Source organism: Hippichthys cyanospilos, chromosome 20, assembly GCF_059441005.1.
Source record: "Hippichthys cyanospilos isolate Australia breed blue-spotted pipefish chromosome 20, RoL_Hcya_1.0, whole genome shotgun sequence".
Lineage (NCBI taxonomy): Eukaryota > Metazoa > Chordata > Actinopteri > Syngnathiformes > Syngnathidae > Hippichthys > Hippichthys cyanospilos.
This window is the reverse complement of record NC_142388.1, coordinates 5,022,890-5,043,714: the sequence shown is the minus strand read 5'-3', so window position 1 is coordinate 5,043,714 and position 20,825 is coordinate 5,022,890. Positions and strand designations below refer to the sequence as shown.

The following is a 20,825-nucleotide window of genomic DNA, read 5'->3' as shown; positions in this document are numbered from 1 at the left end:
GAAGTGATACACCTTACACTGCTGCCCCCGTGTGTCGTGGAAGATATCTAACAGCACTAACTAATACAACCTGACAAGCTACAAAATTAAAATATTTTCAACGTAGATGTAAAGATCTGAAATAAACATATTATCAACCCCGATTTAGCCGTATCATCTTGTGGCTGAGTTGTCGAATATGCCTTTTTTCGTGTTTTGAAAACGGTGATTCTCACTGGACATTAACGTGATGAACGTGTCACGTGACTTTCACGTGACCCAGCCGTCTAGGCCCTGTTGCCAGTTCCAGCGGAGCTCCAGTTCGGTTCTCACAGACCACAGACCAAGAAGGGGAAGAGAGACAACAGACGTGGTAAGCTTTCCGAATCATTGTTGGGGCTCAACCCCATTTTGCATTTGACAAAAATATCCACCAACTCTTCATTTTATTCTGCTCGTGTATAATTATTATAAATAAGCTACGCGACAAACGCGATATAAGGAGTCGACTGGTCATGCTAGCGGTAACCGGATAGCGAGCAGTGCCAGCGGCGGATGGACACCTTCTGTTCTCCGCCTTGGCTGGTGCTGGATCAGCAAAGGTTAGCAGACAGTTAGCCGCCTCTTTTTTTATTTTATTTGGCTATGGTATGATCAAGGTAACAAACGCGTTAATCTGTCGGCCCGTCTCATTTTAAAGTCTCGGAAAGGAGACAGGAAAAAAATGTAGAAATGGGCTTTTGTTTGACGGCGACATGTTTTGATGCTCAGAAGGAGTTACCTCCACCTAGCATCATCTGAACGAGGTTGTATTGTTCCGCCCCGGGACTTTATTACACTATCATCCGGGACACTCGGTCGCCATCTGTCTATACCTGAATCCATTTATTTTTAATGAAAAGCAACAACACACGATTACTATTTTACTACATTTAATGACTGCATTTAGGCACAAAGGGACCGCCTCGTTCTTTCAGCGTGTGCTAATTAAAGCGGAGTCCAAATTGATACGCGAGCCTTTTTGAATTATTCAGTTAATCGTTATATATCCCTCCCCCTCGCAAAATAGTCACGGAACAAGAACGTGCCATGAGTAATAAAGAGATAATGAGATTATCATTTGTTTCAGTTAAAAATATTTATTTGCAGCGGTACCTGGGTGGAGTGAGCTCGAGATCCCTTTGCGCAAAATGCTTTTGAAAATGCCACAAAGGCAAACGCCGATGTTAAAACATCTTCGCAGATGCTTGTAAGTCATTCACTGCCATTTATGTCTGTAGACGTCAAAGATCCAAATTTCCTTGGCCAGCTGATAGTTAATTATTTGATTTTGCATACATCACTGGCATATATCAAACATAAAAAAACATTACTGCAATCTGAAATTTCTCGGGAGACCATTCAACGCATTCATTGCCATTGACGGCTATAGATGTCACATTCCTAAATAAAACAATGAGACAAATAACCCTGTGGACATTAAAAAAAAAGAAATGGGGACTTAACCTTCTGCAACAAAGTGTCACAGCGATTGATTTCAAGCAAATTAATTTTCAGAAATGTTGCCAACTATTTTTACTTACAAAAAAAAAAAAACATCTAGACAGCCGCGGTTTATGACTCCAGTTTTATAAATAAAGCTGCATTTGTGTGGAAACAAGCTATAGCCTATCTCATACCCATGCCAACCCTGTAGTAAAAGCCAGGGTTCCATGGAGTATTGTCCTGATCATCACTTCCAGGTTGTAACTATAATGATCAAATGAAAATGGTAAGTATTAGTAATTTACAATATCATTTTTTTCCCAGACTGATACCAGTAGGTTTACACAATTCTTGAGTATGTCAAAATAACTTGTGTAAGTCAAGTCAAATTTAGTTATAGAGTCACTGTATTTATATTTCTAGAAGTACAAATACCACTAGTACTTTGAAACACAAAATGTACCCCTAAAAAACAATGTCATAATTTTAAAGAAAGATCAGCTTATTCAAATATGGGATTTTCCTTAAAATTGAATTAAATCAACAGCAATTTTCTATTCTGGTCTGTATTTTATAGGTATTCGTTTTCAAATTTGGTACTACCAATACCTTGAAATATACATAGACTGTAATGGTGTTTGCGCTTTACTAGTAAATATAAACAAAATTCTATCTCGTACAGCATGATGACAAAAATTATACACTGCACCCTGTGTCATTTGTTGTAATGCTTAGCAAAACCAACTGCCAACAACAAATGACGTTTGACATTATCGGTGGCCAAATTTTCATTGCATCCCTAATCTTTATGTATATCTATCATGGGGTATGATAAGATTCAAGAATGCAACCATTTTAAAATGCAAAGATTCAAACCAGTTTGTCAAATAAAAACTGATTTTCTAATTTTTCAAACTTATTTTTCCCAAACTATATAATTCATTCACAACCACTGATGGAAATAGACAGCAAAGATCGATTTTAAATGAGGCTGGCAGTGAATGAGTTAATATTTCACATAAGCAGTCTTGAGTTTGTGTGCCAAACACGAGTCCTTATTTATAAGCTTTGCGAAGTGGAGCTGCAAATTTGTATGTTTTTCCTTTGGCTCGCCACAGTGGGATGCCCGAGGTTTGCCGGCGTTATGACGTTATCGGGAGGGGCGGTGCTCCTGCTGGGTTACAGCTGATGGAGAGGAGTGCCTGCTCCTCCTCCTCCTCCTCTTCTTCCTCTCCCTCTCACACTCGCTGCCAGGATCGGATGATGAGGACGCAGGACTACGCACCGCCGGGATCGAGCGCCAGCCACGGGACATGCTGAGCGGACTCGTTAGCGGTTTCCATGCGTTTCTTCCTGGATGTTCAGTCCTGACAAGTGCCTTCCCAATGTGTATTTTCTGACATTATTCGGACCCTCGCAGAGGTTTTCACTGATGTCCAGGAACTCGCACATGCTATGCACTATCGCTCTGTCACACTCATCATTGAACCTGTAACCTCAGCACGGAACTCTTGAAGGGAGGACCTACAAGTCTCCTCTGTTCCATTGTCCTCGTAAGACGCAGGGATGTTCGCCTCAGTGGAACATGGCCCGGTCCTCTGTAGCGACTCCAACATCCTGTGCCTGTCGTGGAAAGGCCGCGTGCCCAAAAGCGAGAAGGAGAAGCCGGTCTGCCGCAAGCGCTACTATGAAGAGGGCTGGCTAGCCACCGGGAATGGCCGAGGTGTTGTCGGCGTCACGTTTACATCCAGTCACGGCAGGCGGGACCGGCCAACTCCCCAGAGGGTCAACTTTAACCTCAGAGGGCACAACAGTGAGGTAGGGTGGAACATATGTTCTTACGTACACATATTGTGTTTTTTAAAAATGTTTTTCACTGTACAAAATATTATTCTTTAACAAAAATGGAATATTTGACACCTAACAAATGTGGACCATGGTAAGTTTCAATTAATATACGTTAATATTGTCAACATAACAAGTGTCCGTGGTCATAGTGGGGGCCCATACTTCTACCAGTCCTATAGTGGCTGTTTAATAAAAGGAACTAAAGGTATATATGTCTGAAAGATGTCCAGTAAGATGCAATTTCTGTTAGTACATTGGTTTTGTTCTGATACAATTTTTTGGCCTCAGGTACCGGTTCTGATACCTGGCTATGTTGTGTCTTTTAAAGCCGATACCATACTGATACCAACCTGTTCGGAATATTTTTTTTTCTTAAATACTAAGAACTTGGATTAGTAACTACTCAATCCTCCTCTTTCTGCTCGCTAAGGATAAAATAAATTAGTTGAGAGGCAATTAATGTCAAAGAGGCGGCTCATTTACTTTGCTTAGGAGTACCCTCGCACTTACTGGGACAGCCAGTTTTGGCTGTTATGGAAACCATGACATTTTAATACCATGTTAAATATGATCTTGTATAAATTGCCCGTGAATTTGAAAGGCTTTCTGTCTCTGTATGTAGCCTGTGATTGACTGGAGACCAGTCCTGTGCGTAGTCCACCTTCTGCTCAAAGTCAAGTGGGATCTGCTCCCGGTCTCCAGTCTGCACAAGCCTGTACAGGATAAGCATGTTCTTTGAGTGCATCCGTCTTGCTCCCGTCTTGTTCTTGTGTTCCCCTTCAGGCGGGATCTAAGATAATTAGAAGGGAGAAGGGGAAGGCCTTCAAAGCAAGTGCCAACTGAAATTGGGCCTACTTCTCAACTAGACTGATAACAACACAGGGAGAATGCAATTTTGCTACTGTCATGTGTAATGAGCTACTGCTAACTTACCGCCGCCTCCTGACCTGTCAGTCGAACCACGCTTGAAAAACATAAATAGGAATATTTTTGTGCTCCTTTTACTTGCAATGCTACAAAATAATCCCTCTGGGATGTGATTCAAAATAGATCAACACCTCGTTTGACAAGCCTGCTTGCTGCTCTTTTTCTTCCCTCCCTCATGACAGCGTCTATTCAGTCTACTTGAGCGTTGAATATATGAGAGTAGTTTGACAACGCCATTGTGGACCTTTTATGCAGTGTTGTCTGGCAGTAGGCAAAAATAGATAGCACGCTGACACATTTTGTTTATATTCATGACTTACAGTACACCTATTCATGAAGTATTGTAGGGTTCTATTAGAGCTCTGTCACAGTTGACACATTTTGGCATGGATGGCAACATCATTTCGAGAAGCCTAAAGCAACGCTTTGGGATTGGGTTGGGATTCGTAAATCCAGAATAGACTTGCGTTTACACTGTGTTGAATACTTCATCAGCATGTAACTCAGTGATTAGTCAAGCAGACGCCGTGTTAATGCAGCGGTTCTTGAACTTTTTTCAATTAATTACACCATGTGGTATTTTTTTCAGCCCTTTACATTAAACTTCGGAAATAAAGGTTTTTGTGGTATATCTAGGCATGCTTTATTCAGCAACTCCAGAAGATAGATTGTGTCATATCATGCTTGAGTTTAATTTCTGTCATGCCTGATGTATTAATTTGCAGATCCACCGAGGGATGAGTAGTTACTGAAATGGACAATTGGATAAAAAAAAAAAAAAAAAAAAAACCTATGGTCGTAAAAAAGAACAAAAACATTTGATTAAGAAAATGAAAATATTTCAGTGCTCTTCTGTCTAGATCTGATAAAACTGCTTCACATATGCTATACACAATAGTTCCTTTCATTGTGTTGTGCCGATGGGTTCTCTATTTTTGTGTGCCATAAATTGTCCCCGTGTGCACTTCATGTGCGCTCTACCTGTCTGACCACTTGACCCATACGCCATGCTTAAGAGGAAGGGCTTTATCGCACTAATCCATCCATGGAGAGGACATGTTGCATAATGAGCTCGACTGCCATGTCAGGTCCGAGTTCTCTTGGTTTGCTCGCTGATACTCTCCAAGGCCAACCACTATGGATAATGTTTTCCTTTTGCAGCTTTTCTATTATAGGCACACTTTTAGATGAACGTGTCTCAGTACTATAATCACTAACATGAAAATTAGCATTACATATTGCACATGATTCCAAGGACAATGCAAACATTTGCCAAGACTCCCAAAGTCCTCCATAAATTTTCATGACAAACATCACTGTCCATGTCCCTGTGAAAGTAATAATACATTCGTATTTCTTACTCGGTATCTTATTCACATTTATAACTTATTATGCTTCCTGGTAGGGCTGCAGTTATCGAGTATTTTTCGTATTGTGTCAGGCTGTCTGCATCAAAGTATACAGTTATTTATGAATTTATGCAAGACAAAGCTATAATGGAGCCTGAGCCACCGGTAAACACTGGCAGCAGGTGCCGTACTTCACTGTTGGTGTGATTTAGTTGTTTGTTAGCACCCCACATTGGCGGTTAAATGTGATTTCAGAAGAACGTTGTTTGTATCAGGTGTCAGGAGCAACAGTTGCAGTAGGAACATTTAAAGTTGTTTGGCTCCAACACACTGCCCAGAACAACTTCAAAATAAAAGCCGACCTAGACATTCAAGTCCATATATTTTTTTGATAAAGCAAGGTTAATTTTGAAATTGGCCATCTCGCTGCATTTCCAGTGTTTTTTACCATCATGCAGTGAATATAATTACAGTATATAATTTGTCATGTACACTTAAAAGCAAATATCCAGGGCATGAAAAATGGCCCGAGCATTTTTTTTTTTTGAATTACTCAAGGACTCATTCCAGTCCTACTTCCTAGGTTGGTAGGTAGGATTTTGCAATATGGCACTAAATCCAAAAAACAAAATTACGATTCTGCCCTATGAGGCATGTCTTGTGTACCATGAAGTCTGTACCTGTTAACCTCTTGTCTTACATCGCTCCAGCACCCCTCTCCCCATTTAGTTTTTTTTTTCTTTTCAACAGCACAGCAGTTCTTTATTGAGTTAAGCATCTGATTTAATATCTTGTCCAAATCAGCGGCCTCAGACTCTCCCTCCCGTTTGTTCCCCAGCCAGCTGCTCCTCACTTTCCAATAATAAATGAAGATTTCCAACCGGCTCACAATAGGGTTTTATTGTCAAAGTCCAAATAAATCCCCTTTTATCCAAGTGAGAGCGTGGGTGTTGTAAAACTGCAGTGAAACAATCTTGATATTGATTTTTTTTTTTTTTTTCAAGTTCCTCACCACTAGCCAAAACTATTCATTTCTTTTGGCAAAAATCATAGGGCTACATGCCAGTGTTGCCTTGGACCTGTCTACTATTGCACCTTCACAATGTCCTTTCACTTCTGCTGACTGCACTGCAACCCCCTATGCTGCCCCGTGATTTGATTTGGCTTCCTTTTGTAACTTGCTAGGGTCAGCTTTGTGGCCGCGGAAATAGAAAATGTTACGTGTCATGACAATCCTACATGGAACTTTCATATATCTTAGTTTTCGTATGTGTCAGTTCTCAGTTATTTTTTTTTTTCAATCACTAAATACATTTCTCATGGTGGCCTATTTAATATCACATTCAGACAAGCAAAAAAACAATCTGAGCGCTAAACCACCAAACATAATCTAGTGATATAATCTGTTGATTGCGATTCTAATCACATTTAATTGAAATAATTCAGGCAACAATAATGTACATTGAGTCAAAATAAGTTTTAATGTAAACTTAACATTTATATCTTAAATTCTTCATTGACGCTTTTACTAATTATTGTAAGCACATCTTGCAAACCACCCATTCAGCATTCTACCACTTGTGCCAAAGTTTGATTTCACATTTTAGAGATTTTTAAATGGCAAATTAATTGAATTAGTTATTGCCCAGCCTTATATTATACTTAAGACATAAAGTTGAGTGACAGTCATTTGCTAAAAAAGGCAAGAAACTATCGAACTTCAGGGGGAAAAAACTTGGAAAATGCCTCCAATACCAGGTACACACACTTGAGTTTTCAGTAAGAGTAAAATGATTAAAAAGTTAAGTTTAGTACCTTCCTCAATCGCATTCCTTTCACACTTTTTTGTATATAAAGCTTTAGTCATTTTCTATCAAATAGATTTGCATAATTTTCTATGAAACGTATGATTTAAAATAACATTTGTATGCTATTTTGGTCAAACCTTCGGCAATGGGTAATCACAAAACTTCCATTGTGTAACCTGTAATAATGCTACAAATGTAAGGATAAGTAATCTAAAATAAAGTTAAGATGCTCACAATTTAATACCTAACAGAAATGTAATTTTAGTGGAAATGTAGCCGTGTACTTATAATCCACGGCACAATTAACTTCATGCTTGTAATGCTAGCCTTTGCTTGGTATTATGCTTGTTTGTTTACATAGTGAATATTTATTACAACATTTTACCGAGTAGCCAGGAGCCTTCGTGTCCTTTCCATTAAAACAAATGTTCACACTTTGTAAAACATTCTCAGGCTGTGTTGTTCCACAACCTTGCTATATTTTTGTAAGTGGTTAATTCCCTCCTTTCTATTCATGATGCCAAGGATAATTGCACACTTTTGTTTACTTGATTCTCTGCTGGTGATCACCGTGATCCCTCAGTGTCTTGCGTTGCCTTATCCTTATCCCGTCTGTCTCTACGTGACGTCCGACCTCTCCCAGCTCACTCGCTGCGTCACGGCGAGGTGCTCAGCTGTCTCCCCTGCGGGATGCCTGACCAGCTCGCACTAATCTCCACACCCTGCTAAATTTACACTCACATGCGCAGATTATTCTCACCCCAGTGCAGACCATGGTGCGGGACACATGTGCACACACGGTGCCATTTTTTTTTCTCTGTTTTGATTTTACTCTAGTTTGTCAACTTCCAAACACTCATTTAAATCCTAAATTTGTGATGCAGGTTTTGCGCTAGCAATTTTTTTTTTTTTTTTTATGGCAAACCGAATATGACTCAAAGAATGCTTACTGTATGCTGTTTTATCACTCTTAGTTGAAATTTACTGTAAGTCTGAAACATAAAACAGAAGACAATTCAACATTGTTTCTTTAAAGACCAAAATGTTACATTTTATCTAATGCAAGTTAAATGCTAACATAGTACGAATGATCTTAAATAAGCTAACAGAAATTGGCTTCGGCCCCACTGACTGAAAATAATTTTTTGATGAAACTGACTTTTGGCGGGGAAAAAATAAGAGATTAATCAGCCAAGTACTTAAAAAATGTCATGGATAAAATAGCATTTACTTTCTCTCAATGCATTTCAGTAGATATCAATTGTATGCAAAATAGCAGTGGTCAACAGTAAATGTGTCATGAAAAAAAGTAAAAAAAAAATAAATAAAGTTGACAAAAATCTGCAAATATGGAATATGGCATATGCAATATGCCAATTATTTTTGGCCCTTGTTTTCAGGGTGATAGTCTGCTGATTTAATTTTTCCATCATGGATGATTATCATTAAGACTTGATTTTGTGTGTTCACACAAACCTATTAAAAGTCATCCCTTTGCGACAATCTAGTATAATCCTGTGAACTCCCCTAAGAGTTAATCAGTGCCGCTCAGTCTCAATCTTTATCCTCATTAAACAATACCCAAGCGGTGAATTGACACCAATGCAACTCAAAAGGTGTTCAGTGGAGCTCAGACCTCTACTGAAGCACAACAAACGATGCTTGTTTAATTTATGATTATGCAAAACATACTTCACCGTCTTTCTGGATAATAATGAGGCACAAGGATGTTCAGTCTATTACACCTGATGTTAGCTAGCGGGGACCCACCACGCCCACTTTAGCTTATCCAAAAACGCTAGCAGTTGTCAGAGTCACACTTGGAAAGTATAAGCCTGGCTAAAACGTGCCCCGTGTTGTGCCCTGGAGCATGTACGGGCCACGTGCTTCGCAGAGCGAGAGCGGAGCTGCTCCCCGCTTAGGATTATTCCTCTGGGAATAGGCTGAGTCACGCTACAGAAGAACAGGCAGATAGTGACACACACACACATGCAGAAAATGGAAGGAAGAGCTTGGGGATAGTGATGGGTTCTTTTGAGGTGACACTAAATGGGCCTTACTGCTCAGCGCCAGAGATCAGCATCTTGTTTCCCTTTTGATCATCTTAGCGATGATGATTCATACGTTCAATGTAAGCCATTTCAACTGGTGTCAGTACACTTTATCATTAAAAGCAATTTTAAATAATGAATACATATTATTAAGAGTGCATGGATGGATTACAATTTTGTATAATTTATTTATGCTGGGCAATTTTGGACAATTTTGAATGAAAATATACAAATAATCAAGAAGATTCCTAATAATTCAATGCACAGATTTTTAAGTTTGACACAAAATTTGAGGAACTTGGCTCATTTTTGTAGGCTTGAATTTTACCCTGAATTGTGATGTTGGTGTTCTCCTGGCTGGTCCCAAACAAAGTGCCATGGTGTTGCCATGGCAATAAAATTGTACTTACCAGCCAGTGTACCCTCAGATTCATAAGTGACTTTTTTCCCCCTGTTTTTGCTCTAATTTTCTTATGACTGCTTTTCCCACACTTAACCTGCAGAGGAACATTTTTCAGCATGAATGCTTCCTTAGTTGTAAAATTAAAATTCACAACTTTAGAAACTTAGATTGATGTCATTTTGGGTGTTTTCCTGGCTAATCCATCGACCAAAATAGGTGAGCAAGCTTTGCCACAGCAATGCTAGCCTGTGAAGCCTACAGAATCATGGCCTTTTTTTTTTTTTTTCATCGCAAAATTATTACTTACTGCAGCTTTATATATTCCACATCGACGTACTTGACATAAAATGACTGCTATTTTTGCCATAAAATGTTGAACCTCAATCATGTGTAATACATCTGATAATTAAAGCTCCTATGAGGATTTTTTCCAAAATGAGGTTAACCCATTTAATGATATACCGTATAGTCATTTGCTTCAATGCTAAACTTAGCACAGCGCTAATGTAACCAATGGTGATTCACTGCAAGGAGACATGAAGAGCAGCTTAAAACCACCTCCAGAACCTTCACAACACTGTTCCCATAAACTGCCTTATTGTGTCTTTAAGGTCGTTCTGGTGCGGTGGAATGAGCCCTTTCAGAAACTGGCCACCTGTGATACCGATGGCGGCATCTTTGTATGGATCCAGTACGAGGGCCGCTGGTCCGTGGAGCTGGTCAATGACCGCGGAGCTCAGGTAGAAATATTATATGTAAATTTATATCGTTTTTTATTGTAGCATTTTTTTTTAACTTTGATTTTTATGTAATGTATTTCTCAATGTTTGTATAAAATATCTGCTATCCTTATTCTAACAATAAAGGATTTGAAGCAAACAAGAAAAACTGATTCACCACCTACCAGTTTTTCACAGAAACGTCTTGTTATATTTATTATTCCTAAGACTTTTCTAAATGCATGCATTAAATATCTGTTATCCTAACCATCCAACTAAGGACTTGAGGCAAACAACAAAATAGGCAAATAGTTATTCTCCATCCCCAGACTATGGTTGCTCTCCATATCATTGCAAATGTGCGAAAAAATATTTGGTCTATTCACATTGTAGTATGCAGTGAGTAGGGCAATATACAGTATAAGTAAGACCTACTGTATTGTAAGTGCAGCTAAGCCATCTAGTGGTAAATGGTGATATTACATTTTGATATTACAACTACAGTCAACCCCTGCATACTCATGGTTTGGCATCCATGGATTCACATCTTCTCAGATTTTTTTCCAGTATTTTTTTTTCTTTAATTTTCAAGGTTTTCAGTTTTTCCCTTCCCCCTTTTGTTAAAAAATGTATAGAGTGTATATCAATGCTTGTATCCATCTCATTTACTGCCAGCCCAGTCAAAATGTATTTTTGACTTCTATCGCTGTCAATGGTAGCTTATACACTTATTGACTTATTCACTGCCAGCTCAGTAATAATAATTCTTTCACATCTGTATTCATCAATGGCAATGAACGAGTTATAAAAAAAAAAAAAAAACGATCATTGCTCATGTTCAAATATGGCACTAGATAATTTAACACTGTTTGTAGCGCCAAATCTCCATTGTTTTTACAATTTTATACCAAGGTTCGTTCACTTGTATTGTGAACTTTTGAAATAACATGATTCTTTGTGGCAGGTGAGTGACTTCACATGGTCACATGACGGAACTCAGGCGCTCATCTCCTACCGCGACGGATTTGTGCTGGTGGGGTCCGTCTCCGGGCAGAGACACTGGTCGTCCGAGATCAACCTGGAGAGTCAAATCACGTGCGGTATTTGGACACCCGATGACCAGCAGGTATGACATACACTTCTTTTTTTCCCTGCAGTTCACCATTATGCTCATGTTGTAATATTTTCCTGCGGCTGCGCAGGTTTTGTTTGGTACAGCCGATGGCCAGGTGATCGTGATGGACTGCCACGGGCGCATGCTGGCCCACATTCTGCTGCACGAGTCGGACGGCATCGGCAGCATGTCGTGGAATTACCCCAGCTTCTTGGTGGAGGACAGCAGTGAGAGCGACACGGATTCTGACGACTATCCGCCACAGCAAGGTTCGCTAGCTCCACCGTCACATGTCTGCTGGCAGCGCTGGCATACCTTTGTCCATCTGTTTTATTTACTGGCTTGAGGAAAGCAGATGTGCCCCCATTGCACTTCTGGCCCAACAAAGTGCACATGCCCCACGAAAAAAAATCACCCGAAGAAAATGGATCTCGTGCCATGCCAGGATGAGAACTGGGCATTCAAATCTCATAAGATCTCACCGCACAAGTTCCTGTCCCATCCCTAAATGATAATTAATTGTGTACGGACTAAAATCGTCCCAATCCTCAGAAATTCAGCTTCTCCACAGTAGTTATTCTTAGATGTCTTATGTATAATGATGATGACTCTAGAGAGTAAAATGCAATACTATTTAATACTGCATTTCTAATGAAGTCTATTTAATGGCTTCGTTTAAAAGCCTTTTTTGGACCGTTAGATCAAAATCATGTTTGTTTAGGCAGCACAGTGTTTTATTTGGACTGTTTTTGGCTATCATGATAGTGTACAGGCACAAACCTCTGCTGACTGTCAGCTTCACTACTGGAGACATTAGCCTGATGAACAACTACGATGACCTCTCGCCCACCCTCATCCGGACCGGCCTGAAAGGTAATCAACGCATATTTTTTTCTTCTCCATGTTCATCTCAGAACTTACGGTTTCCATCTTTTTTTGCAGATGTTGTTGTCCAGTGGTGCTCGCAGGGGGACCTTCTGGCGGTGGCCGGCATGGAGAAGACGCTCCTCTCTCACGACCCTTCTTGTCCATCGCCTGCCAGGAACGCCTTTGTCAAGTTCTATAACGTCCGGGGTGAACACATTTACACACTGGAAACACCAGCACAGGTGATCAGTTGCAAGAAATATTTAGAATTATATATGTTCACATTATAAATGTTTACCGTTTTCTGAAAATACTCACTCCAACTCCTCCATTTGCCCGGCAGCGCCCCATCACCACTCTCTGCTGGGGCCACCGGGACTCCCGTCTCTTCCTGGCGTGCGGCCCGGCGCTCTATGTGGTGCGTGTGGAGCATCGCATCGCCAACCTGCAGCTCCTCTGTCAGCAGGTCATCGCTACGGCTGTGAAAGAAGAGAAGGATGTGGCCAAGCTCACCATGCCGTCACGCCTCTGTTCATATGTCACTTCCGCTTTTATTCCCACCATCAGGGTAAGACAGTGTCAGATGGTTCACTTATTAACCATGCCACACCAAAAAAAAACCAAAAATTATTTAGTCATCAAATTCGATGTAGACGAAATCTTTTGCTACTGAATAAAGGATTCATAATGGTTGACTAAAAAAAACGTTTTTCTCCTCAGCAGCCCATTCCAGACCCCAACAACATGCGTGACTTTGTGAGCTACCCAACGGCTGGCAATGAGCGTCTACATTGTACAATGAAGCGTACAGAGGACAACCCAGAGGTGGGCGGTCCCTGCTACACTCTCTACTTGGAGTACTTGGGCGGTCTGGTGCCCATCCTTAAAGGTCGACGAATAAGTAAATTGCGCCCAGAGTTTGTCATTATGGACCCCAAGACAGATGGAAAAACAGGTAAGATGATGTACTGGGTCTTTGACAATTTAGTCTTTAAACTTTATTGAATCAGTGTTGAGTTATTATAAATCCCCCAAAAAATAAACAGGGTGTTTATCTTTTATTCAGCTGATGTTGAGTTATTTTCAATAAAATAAATTAGAACAAATCATAATCACGAGTGCCGCAACCTAATAATTCCATTTTCCTGTACACCACGTATCTAATCATCATTTTGTGTAGCTATTTGTCCGAACAATAAGACCTTCTATTTATGTCATGTTTCATTAGTTCATAGTTTTTAATTTCTTATTTTTTAAATTCAGTTTCAATTTTGTTTTGATTAGTTTTTAAACATGCCGTTTTAAACATGGGAAAAAAAAGTCTGTGTTTTGTAATGAAGTAAACTACAATTCCCAAATGACTTTTCGAAAATGATATACATTCATTTGAAATTAACCTTAAAAACTGATGTATGGAAAAACAATTGATAAATTCATACAAATGACATATTTGCTATAATTATAGTTAATTTTAGTTTTATGATTCTAACGTAAAATGTATTTTCAGGTGTTTAATGACAGAAAATGTTTTATTTTTTCTATTTTAGTTTTTGTTAACTTTTAATTCCTGTTTTTTTTTTTTTTTCTCTAGATGAAATATATGGCAACAGCCTGATATCAGCAATGATTGACAGCTGTAACTGCTCAGACTCCAGTGACATTGAGCTCAGCGACGACTGGGTTGGCAAGAAGTCTCCAAAGATTTCTCGGGGCAGCAAGTCCCCCAAGCTTCCCAGGTGAACAAACACACACATTTACATGATTTTTTTTCCCTACCCCCCCCTTTTTTTTCTTTCAATATACAGTATATTCACTGCTGATGAGTGTTTGCCTTAATTATAATTAAATGGAATATTCTTCACACGTGTTTTGCTTCACTGCATGCTTAAACCATCTTTTTCCCTTCCCATTTGCTACCTTCTCTGTAGAGACTTAGTTTGTCCCTTTACCAACAGAATCAACATCGATCCCAGGAAATCACCCAAACTGTCTCGTGCTGCCCAAGAGGTTTCTAGGTCACCGCGCCTACCCATTCGCAAACCCTCCATTGGGTCACCCAGCCTAACACGGAGAGACTTTCCTTTAGAGGACATTACTCAGGTACTCGTCCACTTTGTATTCAATACTTTCATAAAAAAAAACGACCATTTCTGAACCATGTGCTTTAATTAATATCTTTCAGCAAAACTACCTTGCTCAGGTCACATCAAACATTTGGGGAACAAAATTCAAGATTGTCGGGCTTGCTGCGTTTTTGCCAACAAACCTTGGTGCAGGTAATCCGTCAATGGCTTTGTCTGAGACAGTACAGTGGAACTTTTGAGCCACGTTTGAGGATTTGGGATAGGTCAGCAATTTTCAAATGGGGCACTCTAGAAGGGTTACGTGACATTTTAACATGATTTCAGCAGGTTTTTGCAAATCTACTGTAGTTTGATGCTTTTTAAATGATTTGATTGGAACAGTTTTTGTTTTTCTTTTCAAAATGAAATAAGATTAATTGGAACTTAAAGCAACTTATCGCTAATTTGTGTTGTTATGTTTACACAAATGTATATTGTTACAATTTGACACAACTTTCTAGCAAATAAGCCGGAAATAAAACAGATGGTATTACACAATCTATCTTCTAAAATATGCAGATACCACTAAAAATATAGTTCCAAAATATAATAAATCAGACACATATGGACAGCATTGTGTTTTAACTTTTTTTTCTCTATTCAAAGATGCATTGCACTGGTGGTACTTGGCTGAAAAAATATTTCACAAAGGGGTTACGTCCTAACTTTTTTATTTTGTCTCCCCTCAGTCATCTACAAAACCAGCCTCCTTCACTTGCAGCCCAGACAAATGACAATCTACCTACCCGAGGTGCGCAAGATCTCCATGGAGTACATCAACCTGCCCGTCTTCAGCCCCAATGTCTTCAGCGAGGACGAAGACGACCTTCCCGTCTCGGGTCCTGCCGGCGCTGCCGATGACAACCCGCCCTGCACCGTCAACATCCCCATCGCCCCCATTCACAGTCCCGCCCAGGCCATGTCCCCTGCCCAGAGTATCGGCCTTGTCCAGTCCCTGCTCGCCAACCAAAACGTTCAGCTGGATGTTCTAACCAACCCCACTGCCACCTCGCCGGGAGCCGCCGCCGCCGGTTCCGACCAAAGCCAAGATGCTGTACTCACAGCGCAGCACACAGTACACAATCGATTCTCCAGTCCTGGCCAAGTCATTTTTGGCGGGCTGGACATGAGTCGCCTGGCTGTCGGAGCCACACACGCTCATCAGCCTTCGGCGCAGCAACAGCAGCAGTTACAACAACTGCATCAACAACAGCTCCAGCAGCAGCAGCATAACCTACAGCAGCAGCAGCTCCAGCAGCACATCCTGCAACAGCACTTGCAACACCAACAGCAGCAACAAATGCTTCAGATGCAACAGCTTCACATTCAAATTCCCGTTCCCTCCATGTCTTCAGCACAGAGCTCAGGCGCGGCCATGCTTCCCCCGGCGGCACTGCAGATCCAGATCCCACACCCTCCGCCTGATCCACCTATGGAAAGGGGAGCCTCGGGTGAGCACGAGACCCTCCTCAAAATCAAGCCTTCTCGTTCAGGTCCGCAGTTGGCCGAGGCGGACACGGTGGTGTTTAGCACCCCGCTGGAGCTCAGTAAAATGAATCCGCCCCCTCCATATCCTGGAACTGTGGCTGCCGCAGCAGCGGCGGCGGCCGCTTCCATGTCAGCTTCCGGCGTGCCCTTGAATGCCTCAACGGGAACAATCGGGGGCTCCTCTGGAACGCCGCCTCCTGCTGATCTCTGTGCAAAAAAAGGGGACATGCAACTTTATCCCCTAAGTCAGCAGCAAGCCCTAAGTCAGCATCAAGGACAGTACCCCACGCCACTCGGCTACGAGCGAATCACCACCTTTGACAGCAGCGGTAACGTAGAGGAAGTCTGTCGTCCTCGAACCCGTCTTGTCTGTAACCAGAACGTTTACAGCCTGCAGGGGCCCGGAAGCTCCGCAACCCTCAGGGTCACCTCTTCGTCCTCATCCTCGGCAGAAGGTAAGAAGATCCAGCTGCCGTACAGCTCCTCCACCCTCAACAGGCTTACCGCGCCTCGCTATTCCATACCGAGCGGAGACCCTCCTCCATATCCTGAAGCGGCCAGTCAAAATACCAGCAGGAATCCTGGCCAGAAGATAGACAGCAGTCTCATCCATGCCACTCTCAGGAGGAACAGCCGAGAGGCCACGCTCAAAGTGTCCCAAATGATGGAGCTGCCCAGGCCACTACCGCCGAAAGCAAAAAATAACAGTGCGCTAGCAGCCTCCTACCAGCAGAGGGTGCAAACAGCCTTATACACATGCAGTCAGTGTAGCAGCGGGTCCAGCGTCGGAGTCACGGCTCCGGGCAGCGCCAACGGAATAGCGGGAGGGACCATTATCAGGCAGGATTTTCCTCCAGGGAATGGAGCGCCGCACAGCACGGTTATCGTACACTCCAACAGCGGCACCCCTTTAGCCTCGCAGTCCTCGTACAACCTGCTCGGCTCACTGGAAGCATCCGGACCTTCGGCAGGAGGCGGCGGCAGAGAGCGCGTCGATTATGTTAATTCGGCATTTACCGAGGATGAAACGCTCAACCAGTCCCTCAGGAATTTGGCTTTGGGAGGAAACGATTTGCTCATTAAACGCCCGCCTCCTTATCAGTGGGACCCTGCCTCCACTGAAGAGGTGTGGGTCCCTCAGGAACGGACCGCAACGCTCAACCCCGCCGGCCATCCGGGACCACACAAGCCACCCTCGCTTATCCTCAGCCCGGCTCAGCACTTGGATGTATCCAGGCTGCCGTACGTTTTGTCGCCAAAATCCCCCATGACCCCCAGCGCCGGATACCAAATTTCTCTCCAGTATCCTTCAGTCACTGGAGGCCAGCTTCAGCCCATCCTAACATCACCCCGACCTTGTTCCTCCCCAAAAGAGGTGGTGGCCCCTGTTTCCCTCTCACAGCAGGACGCAACCATAGTCTTACCCGCCGGTTACCCGGCCAGTCTAACAAATTTGGCCTGCTGCCCTCTACCACCCATGTACCCTGGTGCTGGGCTTCCCATTCCTCCCATTGCCCTTCATACACCATGGGGTACGTATAACCCGTGCGCCCCTACCTCCAGCCCCGCTGTGCCTCTTCCGCCCAAAGCTTCCCATATGACAGTAGACAAAAATGCTCTTTCGCCACCACCGCCGCCGCCGCCCCCTCCTCCCCCGCCACCTCCGCCATCATCACACATAGAACTGCAGAACCACGCTGCGCTCCAAGAAGCCGTGTCCGAAACCGGGGAAGGTTTCCAGGAAGTTCTGTCCTTAGCCGAGAGCCCCGTGCCGCCTCGCTCTGAGAAGTTCAGCAAAAAAAATCGCAAGAGGGCAGACGGGAGGGTGGACGAATCCAACGTGCCGCCTCTGGCTGAAGGGAACAAGTCCAAAAAGGAGGGCAGGGCACTGGGGGACTTCAACGCCCTCATCTCCAGTCCACGGCTGGGGAGCAGGGACAAGAAGAAGGTGAAAGGACCCAAGGAGCAGCTGAAGGCCAAGAAGCTAAGCAAGGCCGCCGCCAACAGTGAGTTCCAGGACAGTTCTGATAGCGAGCCGGAGCTTTTCATCAGCGGGGACGAGCTCCTCAACCAGTGCCAGAGTGGCAAAAAAGGTTGGAAGAGCAAGAGGAACCTCAGGGCGGCCAGCGAACTGGAGGAGATGAAGTGTCGCAAGGCCAACGAGAAGGAAGACCGAGGACTGGGCAGCCAGGGCTTTGTTTATGTCATGGCCAACAAACAGCCGCTGTGGAATGAGGCCACGCAAGTCTATCAGCTGGACTTTGGTGGCCGCGTCACGCAGGAGTCTGCCAAGAACTTTCAGATCGAACTTGAGGGCAGACAGGTAAGCACGTTCATTCTGTGTCGAATGACTGTTTTTTTTTTTTTTTTTCAAACCACTGCATGACTTGTAAGTTTTCAAACTTAAGAGAAATTAATTGAAACATGAAACATCTTGCTAAAATATGCTCAGTATGTCCTTTGCAAAACACATAGGGGGCAGATTGTTTTGAAGGTGTTTCCAGACTTGACAAATTTCCTTCAGCCTTTCTAATATTTTTTTGTTTTTTGTTTTCCCTACGCCGTCTTGCAGGTGATGCAATTTGGTCGCATCGACGGCAACGCCTACATTCTGGACTTTCAGTATCCCTTCTCCGCTGTGCAGGCCTTCGCAGTGGCTTTGGCAAACGTTACGCAACGCCTCAAATGAGACCGCGCCCTGCCACACATGGGAAACATGGAAGACACCGTTTATTTTGTTAAGTTATGCGCCCCAGCTCAAAGACAAAAGGACACGTTCAAGGGGAGAGGTCCGACCCCAATCCCGCTGCACTACACAATGCTGCCACTTGAGTCGCGGTTGCCGGGCCAGCCACGCGGCGCTGCGCTGTGGGCAACCGTCATGCAAATAAACGCTGCTTTAGTTAGTCAAGTAGACGCTTTTAGACGATCAAGAGAGGAAGTTGACTTTGACGTTATTTTATGTTGGAAGAAAAAAAAAAGAGCAGCAGTAATACTTGAAAATCACACTCTGGTGATAGTTTGTTTTTCCCGAGGTACTACTGGCCACTCAAATCCATTGCTGTACAACACCACTAGATGGCACTGTTTTTGCTTTGAGGGGGATTTTGACGCAAAAAATGGTGGACGTCTTTTTTGTTGTTTTTGCTCTGTCATTCCTTTTGTCAGTTCACCTTTGTGACTGCCGGCGTTTAAAATATGAGGAAAACTTTTCATACACACGCCATTGAAGAATGAAGGAACGTACTGTAAATTGTAATTGGTCCCCGTTTCTTTTCTTTTTTTTAATAATCACTCCTCATCTTGACAACACACCGCTTTCAGTTGTGATAGTACTCTCGCGTGACGTCATTGTGACGTCGGTCGTGGCGCCTGTAGTCGCTTCTGTGAAGTGCGTGTTCAGTGAGGGGCCTGACCCCCCCTCACCTACTCTCAAATCTTAAAACACCACACGTAAAGTGCAGGGAATATTTTTCTACCTTTGTCTCACACTCCTCAGACATAATAGACATATCAGAAATATCCAAATAAAAGCTGTTTTTTTTTTTGTGCAAAGAGACTTGGGTGACTCTGCCACTGTGTTTCAATGCTGTAATACTGTTCCAACGCAAAAACAATGTTTTCTTATTTTTTTTTAAAGTCAATAACACCAATGAAGGATGAAGCCAGTGAGTCGAATCTCCAAGCATGGTTTGTGGTGACGCTTGCGTAAAGTAATCCCACAAAATTCTTACCCCTCCTCTGACTTTTTCCTCATATCGCAACATTATTTTATTTTTTATTTTTTTAAGTAAATTACCACCTTAATTCAAATTTAAAAGCATTTTTTCCTGATAAATTGCGACCTCTGGTATTATATGAACCTTTTCCTTGGATGTTTGTGCCAAAATGCACTCTTTCTGAGAAAAACAGCCTAGAAAATCAATGATATGATAGGATGATATGCATATTAAGACATAAAAAAGGCAATGCATGAAATAAGATTCATCTTTTTGTGTGCAATATTTTCTCTGGAGAAAATGGTTGGTTCATGGCCCACTACATTTCTTTTAGTTTCAGCATTTCAAGTTGCTGGTTTGTACATTTATTTTTATTTATGAGGTAATTTCCTAAAGGAGATAGCTATACATACTGTACATTTTGAAGTTTTCTGAACATTTTGATGCCTGTTTTTTTTTTTTTTAAATTTTGTTTTGCATTTGTTCTGGTGTAGCCTGGATTGTGAGGTGTTGAGGCAAGTTTGTGACTTGAATTGTGGGGACATGTTAAGTGTTTTCCGTCAAATGTGTGTGTTTATTGTGTTGAGTCAGTCCACTCTCACAGCTTCTGACATGTTCACATCAGTGTCACACAATTTCAAATTTTAAGCCTCTAAAGTTCAGAAACACCATCGTGAACTTCGAAAGATTTTTCCACCTGATGTAGATTCTGCAGGAGTTTGGCTTTTCTTTTGAAAAGGTTACATGTTTGGTATTTGTAGTTGTTAGACTCCAAAAGGAACAAAAAAAAAGAAAGTCTATTTGGAGACTGAATGTTTTTGGTGAATGGATCAATAAGGCATGCCATGTAAATTATTTTATAATACTATATGTCAAACATTTTTTGATTAAAAAAAGTCTTTCTTGCCAAAAAAATATCTACTGTCGTCATTGTTAATCTGAGGA

General features: G+C 42.2%; 1 protein-coding gene across 2 annotated transcripts; it reads left to right on the top strand.

Annotated features, from left to right (window-relative positions):
- Positions 1-284: 284 nt before the first annotated feature.
- tulp4a (TUB like protein 4a) lies at positions 285-20,813 on the top strand. Of its 2 annotated transcripts, none has more exons than XM_088403835.1 (14): positions 285-352; positions 2,583-3,282; positions 10,462-10,590; positions 11,534-11,695; positions 11,772-11,952; positions 12,449-12,556; positions 12,626-12,792; positions 12,894-13,118; positions 13,271-13,505; positions 14,142-14,286; positions 14,506-14,650; positions 14,733-14,826; positions 15,363-18,484; positions 18,734-20,813. In XM_088403835.1, exons 2-14 carry the CDS (start codon positions 3,031-3,033, stop codon positions 18,848-18,850), a joined length of 5,082 nt encoding a protein of 1,693 aa, XP_088259961.1. In that variant the 5' UTR covers positions 285-352; positions 2,583-3,030; the 3' UTR covers positions 18,851-20,813. The 2 variants fall into 2 exon arrangements, with proteins under 2 accessions (XP_088259961.1, XP_088259960.1); XM_088403834.1 differs by having other exon boundaries at positions 14,479-14,650.
- Positions 20,814-20,825: the final 12 nt, after the last annotated feature.

Bases quoted from the DNA above. Each gene is read 5' to 3' on its own strand.
- tulp4a (XM_088403834.1), top strand. From the start codon at position 3,031: ATGTTCGCCTCAGTGGAACATGGCCCGGTCCTCTGTAGCGACTCCAAC. The intron at 11,953-12,448 runs GTTCGCTAGCTC...CTATCATGATAG, and splicing joins CGACTATCCGCCACAGCAAG to TGTACAGGCACAAACCTCTG. The intron at 14,651-14,732 runs GTACTCGTCCAC...AATATCTTTCAG, and splicing joins CTTTAGAGGACATTACTCAG to CAAAACTACCTTGCTCAGGT.